The sequence below is a fragment of the Mytilus edulis genome, chromosome 12, assembly GCF_963676685.1.
Source record: "Mytilus edulis chromosome 12, xbMytEdul2.2, whole genome shotgun sequence".
NCBI lineage: Eukaryota > Metazoa > Mollusca > Bivalvia > Mytilida > Mytilidae > Mytilus > Mytilus edulis.
The window spans coordinates 71,897,685-71,910,728 of NC_092355.1; the positions used below are offsets into that span (position 1 = coordinate 71,897,685).

At 32.4% G+C, this 13,044-nt stretch overlaps 1 protein-coding gene across 1 annotated transcript in view; it reads left to right on the forward strand.

The window, feature by feature from the left end:
• The window catches only part of LOC139499075 (uncharacterized), an 86,278-nt gene that overhangs the window by 10,551 nt on the left and 62,683 nt on the right, over positions 1–13,044 (forward strand). Inside the window, exons 6-9 of the mRNA XM_071287746.1 lie at positions 7,523–7,621; positions 8,181–8,276; positions 8,822–8,923; positions 9,534–9,638. Coding sequence (XP_071143847.1) covers positions 7,523–7,621; positions 8,181–8,276; positions 8,822–8,923; positions 9,534–9,638 — 402 coding nt within the window. The remainder of the gene's footprint in view (positions 1–7,522; positions 7,622–8,180; positions 8,277–8,821; positions 8,924–9,533; positions 9,639–13,044) is intronic.

A 13,044-nucleotide genomic window follows, 5' to 3' on the forward strand; every position in this document is an offset into this window, starting at 1 on the left:
ATACTGTTCTCTGTTTGGGGTTGATAGTTTGGGAACATTATCATGCAAACCACTAACAGATATGGCACAAGTACAAGACTTAACGATCATTTCGGCCTTGATGAGAAATCATGTAAAAAAAGTCATACTGAAGCTAGAGCAAAAGCTCAACTTTTTCTTGACAACATTGAGCAAAGGACTACTGATATTCAAATATTTATTGATAAAGCAATGGATGAACGTATAAAAGCAAACAGAACTGTTTTGAAATTTATATGCAAGTGTGTTTCTTGAATCTCAGATTCTTCCTAAAAGGGGCCATAAAAAAATTGAATTTTAATTTAAAATTCAAAAGGTGACCACCCCCTCATAAATTCCTGGATCCGCCCCTGATCAGGTACAGTAGTTTCATCCAAATTAGTACTAGAGCAAATAAATTATGTACAGTAAAAAACATACAACTATAGATAACTTCAGACCATAACAGATCTTACTTGAGCAATATAAATCACATAACTACATGCTGCTTCAAAATACAGCAAATTGTAACAGAATGAAATATAATTGTATGTTACTTCAAAACCTGACAGTTGTACATCATGAACATAAATTTAAACAGTATAAAACACTAACAGAATGAAATATAATTGCGTGTTACTTCAAAACCTGACAGTTGTACATAAACAGTATAAAACACGTACTTTAAATGACTTTAACACAACTATAAGTCACTTCAAAACATGTCAGTAAGAACATTAAGAGAATAAACACACAACTATAAGTCACTTCAAAACATGGCAGTATGAACATGTACATTAACAGAATAAACACACAACTACAAGTCACTTCAAAACATGACAGTATGAACATTAACAGTACAAAACTATAAGTAATTTCAAAACAACGCAGCTTGTACAAATAAAATATAAAATACACAACTACAAGGTTGTACAAATAAAATATAAAAAACACAACTACAAGGTTGTACAAATAAAATATAAAATACACAACTACAAGGTTGTACATATAAAACACACAACTACAAGGTTGAACGTATAAAACACACAACTACAAGGTTGTACGTATAAAACACACAACTACAAAGTTGTACGTATAAAACACACAACTACAAGGTTGTACGTATAGAACACACAACTACAAGGTTGTACATATAAAACACACAACTACAAGGTTGTACGTATAAAACACACAACTACAAAGTTGTACATATAAAACACACAACTACAAGGTTGTACATATAAAACACACAACTACAAGGTTGTACATATAAAACACTCTTCTACAAGGTTGTACGTATAAAACACACAACTACAAGGTTGTACGTATAAAACACACAACTACAAGGTTGTACGTATAAAACACACAACTACAAGGTTGTACGTATAAAACACACAACTACAAAGTTGTACGTATAAAACACACAACTACAAAGTTGTACGTATAAAACACACAACTACAAAGTTGTACGTATAAAACACACAACTACAAGGTTGTACGTATAAAACACACAACTACAAGGTTGTACGTATAAAACACACAACTACAAAGTTGTACATATAAAACACACAACTACAAGGTTATACATAGAGAGTATAAAACACACAACTACAAGGTTGTACGTATAAAACACACAATTACAAGGTAGGTTGATAAAACACACAACTACAAGGTTGTAGGTATAAAACACACAACTACAAGGTTGTACGTATAAAACCCACAACTACAAAGTTGTACATATAAAACACACAACTACAAGGTTATACATAGAGAGTATAAAACACACAACTACAAGGTTGTATATATAAAACACACAACTACAATGTTGTACATATAAAACACACAACTACAAGGTTATACATAGAGAGTATAAAACACACAACTACAAGGTTGTACATATAAAACACACAATTACAAGGTAGGTTGATAAAACACACAACTACAAGGTTGTAGGTATAAAACACACAACTACAAGGTTGTATGATAAAACACACAACTACAAAGTTGTACATATAAAACACACAACTACAAGGTTATACATAGAGAGTATAAAACACACAACTACAAGGTTGTATATATAAAACACACAACTACAAGGTTGTACGTATAAAACACACAACTACAAAGTTGTACGTATAAAACACACAACTACAAAGTTGTACATATAAAACACACAACTACAAAGTTGTACATATAAAACGCACAACTACAAGGTTGTTCGTATAAAACACACAACTACAAAGTTGTACATATAAAACACACAACTACAAGGTTATACATAGAGAGTACAAAACACACAACTACAAGGTTGTACGTATAAAACACACAACTACAAGGTTGTACGTATAAAACACACAACTACAAGGTTGTACGTATAAAACACACAACTACAAGGTTGTACGTATATAACACACAACTACAAAGTTGTACATATAAAACACACAACTACAAGGTTATACATAGAGAGTATAAAACACACAACTACAAGGTTGTACATGTAAAACACACAACTACAAGGTTGTACGTATAAAACACACAACTACAAGGTTGTACGTATAAAACACACAACTACAAGGTTGTACATATAAAACACACAACTACAAGGTTGTACGTATAAAACACACAACTACAAGGTTGTACGTATAAAACACACAACTACAAGGTTGTACATATAAAACACAGTACTACAAGGTTGTACGTATAAAACACACAACTACAAGGTTGTACATATAAAACACACAACTACAAGGTTGTGCGTATAAAACACACAACTACAAGGTTGTACATATAAAACACAGTAATACAAGGTTGTACGTATAAAACACACAACTACAAGGTTGTACGTATAAAACACACAACTACAAGGTTGTACATATAAAAGACACAACTACAAGGTTGTACATATAAAACACACAACTACAAGGTTGTATGTATAAAACACACAACTACAAGGTTGTTCATATAAAACACACAACTTCAAGGTTGTACATTAAACACACAACTACAAGGTTGTACGTATCAAACACACAACTACAAGTACAAAAAAGGTATATATTGGTTGGGTATTTATATTCGATTATTTTATCCTCAGCAATAGCGAGTGGTAAAATATGGTCCTGTATTCAAAGCACAACACTAAATGTGAAACATTCCTGTAATCAAAGCACAACACTAAATGTGAAACATTCCTGTAATCAAAGCACAACACTGGATGTGAAACATTCCTGTAATCAAAGCACAACACTGAATGTGACACATTTCTGTAATCAAAGCACATCACTATGTAATACATGTAATCAAAGAACAACACTGAATGTGACACATTTCTGTAATCAAAGCACATCACTATGTAATACATGTAATCAAAGAACAACACTGAATGTGAAACATTCCTGTAATCAAAGAACAACACTAAATGTGAAACATTCCTGTAATCAAAGAACAACACTGAATGTGAAACATTCCTGTAATCAAAAGAACAACACTGAATGTGAAACATTCCTGTAATGAAAGAACAACACTGAATGTGAAACATTCCTGTAATCAAAGCACATGACTATGTAATACATGTAAGCAAAGCACAACACTGAATGTGACACATTCCTGTAATCAAAGCACATGACTATGTAATACATGTAAGCAAAGCACAACACTGAATGTGACACATTCCTGTAATCAGAGCACATCACTAAATGTTAAACATTCCTGTAATCAAAGCACAACACTAAATGGGAAGCATACATTTAATCTAAACAACACTGAATGTGAAGCATACATGTAATCTAAACAAATCGGAATGTGAAGCATACATGTAATCTTAACAACACTGATTGTGAAACATACATGTAATCTAAACAACACTAAATGTAAAACATATATGTAATCAAAGTACAACGGTGTAAACTAGTTACTACTTTCCAACATTAATCAAATCAACACTCAATATGAGTTTGACTATCTTGAAATTGTCATAATTTTGATAATTCATTACTGGGTATCAGGAATGCCTAAATATAGGATATTACAACAAACCATACCAACCACAAACACCTGACTACTCCAAGTAAATAGACAAACCACACCAAACAAAAATACCTGACTACTCCAAGTAAATATACAAACCAGACCAACCACAAACACCTGACTACTACGAGTAAATAGACAAACCTAACCAACCACAAACACCTGACTACTTTGAGTAAATAGACAAACCACACCAGCCACAAATACCTGACTACTTCGAGTAAAAAGACAAACCACACCAACCACAAATACCAGACTACTCCAAGTAAATAGACAAACCACACCAACCACAAATACCTGACTACTTCGAGTAAATAGACAAACCAGACCAACCACAAACACCTGACTACTTCGAGTAAATAGACAAACCACACCAACCACAAATACCAGACTACTCCGAGTAAATAGACAAACCACACCAACCACAAACACCTGACGGCTCCGAGTAAATAGACAAACCACACCAACCACAAATACCTGAATGCTCCGAGTAAATAGACAAACCACACCAACCACAAATACCTGACTACTCCGAGTAAATAGACAAACCACACCAACCATAAATACCTGACTACTCTCAGTAAATAAACAAACCACACCAAATACAAACACCTGACTACTCCGAGTAAATAGACAAACCACACCAACCACAAATACCTGACTACTTTGAGTAAATAGACAAACCACACCAACCACAAACACCTGACTACTCCGAGTAAATAGACAAACCACACCAACCACAAGCACCTGACTACTTCGAGTAAATAGACAAACCGCACCAACCACAAATACCTGACTACTCCGAGTAAATAGACAAACCTCACCAACCACAGACACCTGACTACTTCGAGTAAGTAGACAAACCACACCAACCATAAATACCTGACTACTCCGAGTAAATAAACAAACCTCACCAACCACAGACACCTGACTACTCCAAGTAAATAGACGAACCACACCAACCACAAATACCTGACTACTTGGAGTTAATAGACAAACCACACCAACCACAAACACCTGACTACTTCGAGTAAATAGACAAACCATAAACACCTGACTACTCTGAGTAAATAGACAAACCACGCCAACCACAAACACCTGACTACTCTGAGTAAATAGACAAACCACACCAACTACAAACACCTGACTACTTTGAGTAAATAGACAAACCACACCAACCACAAACACCTGACTACTCCGAGTAAATAGACAAACCACACCAACCACAAACACCTGACTACTCTGAGTAAATAGACAAACCACACCAACCACAAATACCTGACTACTCCGAGTAAATAGACAAACCTCACCAACCACAGACACCTGACTACTTCAAGTAAATAGACAAACCACACCAACCATAAATACCTGACTACTCCGAGTAAATAAACAAACCACACCAACCATAAACACCTGACTACTTCGAGTAAATAGACAAACCACACCAACCACAAACACCCGACTACTCCGAGTAAATAGACGAACCACACCAACCACAAACACCCGACTACTCCGAGTAAATAGACAAACCACACCAACCACAAACACCTGACTACTCCGAGTAAATAGACAAACCACACCAACCACAAACACCTGACTACTCCCGAGTAAATAGACAAACCACACCAACCACAAACACCTGACTACTTTGAGTAAATAGACAAACCACACCAACCACAAATACCTGACTACTCCGAGTAAATAGACAAACCACACCAACCACAGACACCTGACTACTTCGAGTAAGTAGACAAACCACACCAACCATAAATACCTGACTACTCCAAGTAAATAAACAAACCTCACCAACCACGTGCACAGACACCTGACTACTCCAAGTAAATAAACAAACCACACCAACCACAAATACCTGACTACTCAGAGTAAATAGACAAACCTCACCAACCATAAACACCTGACTACTCAGAGTAAATAGACAAACCACACCAACCACAAACACCTGACGGCTCAGAGTAAATAGACAAACCACACCAACCACAAACACCTGACTACTCCGAGTAAATAGACAAACCACACCAACCACAAACACCTGACGGCTCCGAGTAAATAGACAAACCACACTAACCACAAACACCTGACTGCTCGGAGTAAATATACAAACTAAACCAACCACAAACACCCGACTACTCCAAGTAAATAGACAAACCACACCAACCACAAACACCTGACTCCCCGAGTAAATAGACAAACCACACCAACCACAAACACCTGACTGCTCTGAGTAAATAGACAAACCACACCAACCACAAACACCTGACTACTCCAAGTAAATAGACAAACCACTCCAACCACAAACACCTGACTACTCCGAGTAAATAAACAAACCACTCCATCCACAAACACCTGACTGCTCAGAGTAAATAGACAAACCACACCAACCACAAACACCTGACTGCTCGGAGTAAATATACAAACTAAACCAACCACAAACACCCGACTACTCCAAGTAAATAGACAAACCACACCAACCACAAACACCTGACTCCCCGAGTAAATAGACAAACCACACCAACCACAAACACCTGACTACTTCGAGTAAGTAGACAAACCACACCTACCACAAACACCCGACTACTCAGAGTAAATAAACAAACAAATTCAACAACTAACAACACATGGTCTGGGTACAGGCACAAACTGTTGAGGGTTGAACCATATTTTCTATGCACAGTCCACATATCTAGACCATTCAGCATTGGTAATAAAAGTAAAACACTAATAAAAAACCTGCAAAGTTCAACTACCATAGGTCTGTATTGAAACTGATGCTGATATCATTATACTGATTCAACATTAAATCAAAATTCTGTTTTTAATCAGATAGTTTAAATGGGAAAATAGGCATGAAGGGGTTCTCTTAATTCCTTTTTAATCATATTATTGTTCTAAATCAGAAAATATAACTTTTTTTCATTTTTCTTTAAAAAATTATTTATTTTAATAAAGAATTATTTTGAATCTACACAAAATCATGTTGTTAATCATACAGGATTAATGAACAAATATTTGTAATAATTATATAAAGTGGGGTCTCATTTTACTCGTATTGTTGTTCTGAATCAGAAAATATAACTTTTTTACAAGTTTATTAAAAAAAAATATTTTATTAGAATGAATGATTATACTGAATCTACACTAATTCCTGTTGTTAATTAGACAGTTTTAATAAACAAATATTTGTAAGAATCATATAAAGTGGGGTCTCATTTTACTTGTTTTGTTCTACTGAATCCATTGATATAATTATTTTACACATTTCTTGAAAAAAATATTTTTTTAAGATATCAGGTTTAATGGAAGTTTTGACATTTCACAACAAAACATGTTTATTTATTGTTTATATACAATATAAATACAAGTGTGACTGGTCATTTTATTCAGTTTTGACCACTGATTCATGTGATCTATATTTAGTTTATATTTATTACACAACATTGTCCAGTTTATCAGACAAGTTTTGATGTCAGTTGTATTATTCCAGGATGGTGGATTGACAGCATTAATGTTTGCTGCCATGTATGGATACCTGGAGATCTGTAGACTCCTCATTGATAGAGGATGTAAGATCGACACCACATCAGTATGTTATCTACTTAGTCTGATCACATTACTATTAATCTACACAAAATCTTCTTGTTAATTAGACAGTTTTAATGAACAAATATTTGTAATAATTATATAAAGTGGGGTCTCATTTTACTCGTATTATTGTTCTGAATCAGAAAATATTACTCTTTTTTAAGTTTCTTTAAAACAATATTTTATTAAAGTGAATAATTATACTGAATCTACACTAAATCCTGTTGTTAATTAGACAATTTTAATGAACAAATATTTGTAAGAATCATATAAAGTGGGGTCTCATTTTACTTGTTTTGTTCTACTGAATCCATTGATATAATTATTTCATACATTTCTTGAATTAATTTTTTTTTTAAGATATCAGGTTTAATGGAAGTTTTGACATTTCACAACAAAACTTGTTTATTTATTGTTTATATACAATATAAATACAAGTGTGACTGGTCATTTTATTCAGTTTTGACCACTGATTCATGTGATATATATTTAGTTTATATTTATTACACAACAATGTCCAGTTTATCAGACAAGTTTTGATGTCAGTTGTATTATTCCAGGTTAATGGATGGACAGCATTAATGTCGGCTGCCTTGTATGGACGTCTGGAGATCTGTAGACTCCTCATTGATAGAGGATGTAAGATCGACACCACAGTATGTTATCTACTTAGTCTGATCACATTACTATTAATCTACACTAAATCATGTTGTTAATTAGACAGGTTTAATGAATAAATATTTGTAATAATTATATAAAGTGGGGTCTCATTTTACTCGTATTATTGTTCTGAAGCAGAAAATATAACTTTTTTTACAAGTTTATTAAAAAAAATTTTTTTATTAGAATGAATGATTATACTGAATCTACACTAAGACAGTTTAAATGAACAAATATTTGTAATAATCATATAAAGTGGGGTCTCATTTTACTTGTTTTGTTCTACTGAATCCATTTATATAATTATTTCACACATTTCTTGAAAAAATTTTTTTTTTAAGATATCAGGTTTAATGGAAGTTTTGACATTTCACAACAAAACATGTTTATTTATTGTTTAAATACAATATAAATACAAGTGTGACTGGTCATTTTATTCAGTTTTGACCACTGATTCATGTGATATATATTTTGTTTATATTTATTACACAACATTGTCCAGTTTTTCAGACAAGTTTTGATGTCAGTTGTATTATTCCAGGGTAGAGGATTGACAGCATTAATGTGGGCTGCCTACAGAGGACACCTGGAGATCTGTCGTCTCCTCATTGATACAGGATGTAAGATCGACATCACAGATACAGTATGTTATCTACTTAGTCTGATCACATTACTATTAATCTACACTAAATCATGTTGTTAATTAGACAGGTTTAATGAACAAATATTTGTAATAATTATATAAAGTGGGGTCTCATTTTACTCGTATTATTGTTCTGAATTAGAAAATATTACTCTTTTTCATGTTTCTTAAAAAAAATATTTTATTAAAATGAACAATAATACTGAATCTACACTAATTCCTGATGTTAATTAGACAGTTTTAACGAACAAATATTTGTAAGAATCATATAAAGTGGGGTCTCATTTTACTTGTTTTGTTCTACTGAATCCATTGATATAATTATTTCACATATTTCTTGAAAAAAATATTTTTTTTAAGATATCAGGTTTAATGGAAGATTTGACATTTCACAACAAAACTTGTTTATTTATTGTTTATAGAATATAAATACAAGTGTGACTGGTCATTTTATTCAGTTTTGACCACTGATTCATGTGATATATATTACACAACATTGTCCAGTTTATCAGACAAGTTTTAATGTCAATTGTAGGATATGTTGTATATTATTGATATTGATAACAAAGTATTGTACATTATAGTTACATGTTATTTGGTTATATTATAGAGAAATGGAGAAACAGCTTTACATTGGGCTGCTCAGGGGGGACATCTGCAGACCACAAGATATCTAGTAGAAAGAGGTGCCAGTCCGTTGGTTACAACACATGTGGTAAAATTTCATAGTATATGCTCAGTGTTCAATTAATTTATGGATCACTTAGAATGATGTGTGAAATCTGTTTAGTACAAAGTTTGTATTGTTATAAATGTTAACCAAGATACTACACATAAGTGATATTTCTGGCAAATTTGAGTTCAGATATTATGGACCAGTCTAGATACATTATTTTAGATTCAGAAATTATTGCATGCATTTATTATTGGGATTTTTCAGGAATGGACAAAAATGTGGTCGGTCTGATGATATCCAGCTGTTTCTGAAAGGTGCAAATGTTCATGGGTTTATTCCCCACCAGTTTTAACACGACAAGTTGGTGTTCTGTGTCTATCTGCCAATTCTACATCATTTAGGGAAAAATGCTTATACTTTTTGGCTCAGAGTCAGAATAATATATCAGAGTATGATAACATTTTTCTTGTGAACTGGGGCTATTGCAGCTAGATTGCTTGAGTTAACATGTCAGTCTAATACAAATTAGTTGAGAATAATTGTGTTATTGTAAGATTTACAATCCTTATTAATATATGCATTTAATATTTGCCACTGGACGTTAAGCAGCAATCAACACAGAGACACTAATTTACATGAATACTTTTTATACCTTGCTTCACACAGAGCATACAAGTTAATTTCTTATCTCTTTTTCTGTCATATACAAAATTTTGGTCACTTTATTCCTCAGCAACTGCAAGTTGCAGCTTATTGAAATATGTAACTAAGTTTATGAATTAAGTACAGCTCTTTGTAAGAACCAGGCAGAGTGCGATACATGAAGGTTTCAGATTTTGTCTATAATTGGCCTAGAAGAAGCAATACATGAATACTGCTCAAAAATAATTTTGGGTGGGAAAATATGAGTGGTTGCCATGGTATCGGACACTCTATTTCTTTAGTGAATTAGCGTGGTAAAATCTTTCAAAAATCAGCTAAATCACCACAATTCAGAGCCTGATTATGAATTTAATCATTCATTTTTCATTAATGTTCATATGTAACATTGATACAACTTGGTTTAAGCTTCATTTTCGTGAAGATTGCATTTCAACCAAATTTGTAATTTTTTTGAAAAATTTTGCCAAAAAATGCATATTTTCAACTTTCTGAAATTGGGATTTTTGCGAAATTATCAAATTTTCTCTGGTGTTTTTCAGAAAAGTGCAAATGTGTACAGAACAGTTAGCACTGTAGTTATGAAGTTTGGATACTTCTTTACCAAATTAAATAAACAAATGCGTGGGATTTTTTTTAGTTTTATCACCATAGCAACCAATTTTTTCCTTGGAAACAGAGTTTTTATTTGCAGAGTATTGCAGTTTAAGAGCTTAAATGTCCTGAATTGTTTTATAACCGATAAGAAAATACATAAAAGCTAACGCAAACTTTAAATTTTTATCGTCAAGTGTGGTTGACTTCAATTGTTACCATGGAAACACATATTATCCATAGCAACATCCACTCTAAAACTGCATAAATAGAAATTAATGTAAAAAATACATAAATAGAGGATGTTTATTTTCAAATTGGAATATGACTGCATGCTTTGCTTCACTCACAGTTTTTTCTGTTCTTTTCATTAGGTTAAACAAATGTAATATATAATGTAATATTGGGGTTTGGGGGATTTAGAAAAAAGGGGGTATGTTTATTTTTTAAAGATATCATAAATGTAGATTCTTGAAAAGATAACGTTTGGTCGGAGAGCCTGATTATTTTAAAAATAGAATAATTTTTTTAGAAATTTCATATATCACATCGATATAACTTGAGTTTAGCTTCAGAGCTTAGTTAAGGGACAATGTAGTTCGCTTGTCATGTTTTGAGATTTTTGTCAGATTTTCAGGAAAACCTTCGCTTTCATTCATTTGAATGCCTTAAAAAAATGGCATTGGCCCTCATTTATCTTCTTAATAAATCTTTTACATGTATGATGATAAGCCATCTTTAAAAGTTGTATACAATTTCAATTATTCTTTGATAGTTTTTGAGAATGTTAACTTGTCAATGATACAGCTATGAAAAGTCAAGAGAGAATATTTTCCTGCCAAAATTTTAATGGCTAATATCTTGAAAACAAGCACATTGACCTGTATATTTTGTTTACTCTTTTGATTCCTTTATTAATCCCCTATCGATATTAACTATTTAATTAATTTGAAACTGAGAAGCGTACTTGCTTCAGATTGCAGTTCAACCCAACTTTTAGATTTGTTATTAGAATATACAAAAATATCCAAAAAAACACATATTTTCATTTTTTCTGAATCATGGAGTTTTGTGAAATTATTAAATTTTCTCATATGTTTTTTTTTTTAATTGAAAAGCTTAGCTAGCATTGTAGTAACAAAGTTTGAATACTACTTGACCAAAATAAATAGAATATTGTGTGAGTCTCTATTAATCACCATATTAACGTATTTTCCCCTGGAAAACAGAGTTATTATTTATTGAATTCTGCTGTATAGGGAATTCAATGTTCTCAATTTTTTCCAAACCTTTATGAAAATACATAGAAGCTTATATATACTCTAAATCTAAACTACGACGGTTAAGTATTATTACAACAGTTGTCATGGTAACAAATATCGCCCATAACAACATCCAATCATAAGATATATAATATGATTTTGTGTTAAAAAAATAATTATAATTATGTTAATAATTTTCAATTTTCTAATGGGAATATAACTGCAAGCTTTAATCTGTTTAACTCTCAGTCCTGTCTTTGCTCATTGAGAAGACTCAACAAATTTGAATATATACACTGTGGGGAAGGAGTGGAGGTTGGGTAGTTTTTGTTTGAACATTTCATATATCCTTATAAGGAAAATTGAGAGGTTTAGCTATAAAACCAGGTTTAATATACCATTTTCTACATAAGAAAATATCTGTACCAAGTCAGTAATATATGACCGTTTTTATCCATTCGTTTGACGTGTTTGGACTTTTGATTTTGTCATTTGCTTAGAGACTTTCTGTTTAGAATTATCCTCAGTGTTTTGTATATTTGTTATTTTACTTTTTCCTACAACATTTGGTTTCAATCTGGTAATCTATAAATATTCATGAAATGTTACTAACAGACGATCGACTTCATGGGGATTGCAATAGCACATTCTAGCTTTTGTTAAGGTCCGTATAAAATTTAAAAGTATTGCTCCGACAATATAATGTCCTTTACAAATCGGACAAATTTTTAAAAAAATGGCAAAATTCTAATTTTTCTAGCGCAATAACACTCACAAAAATTTCAAACAGCAAGAGACCCAACTTGAATATAAGCTTACAAACCGATGATAGAAACATTTGGTTTAAGCATCACGGGTAGTATTAACGGTCGTCATATCAAGGAGCGTTTAATAGTGATTTTGTCATAGTTTGGATAAGTTTGACATGG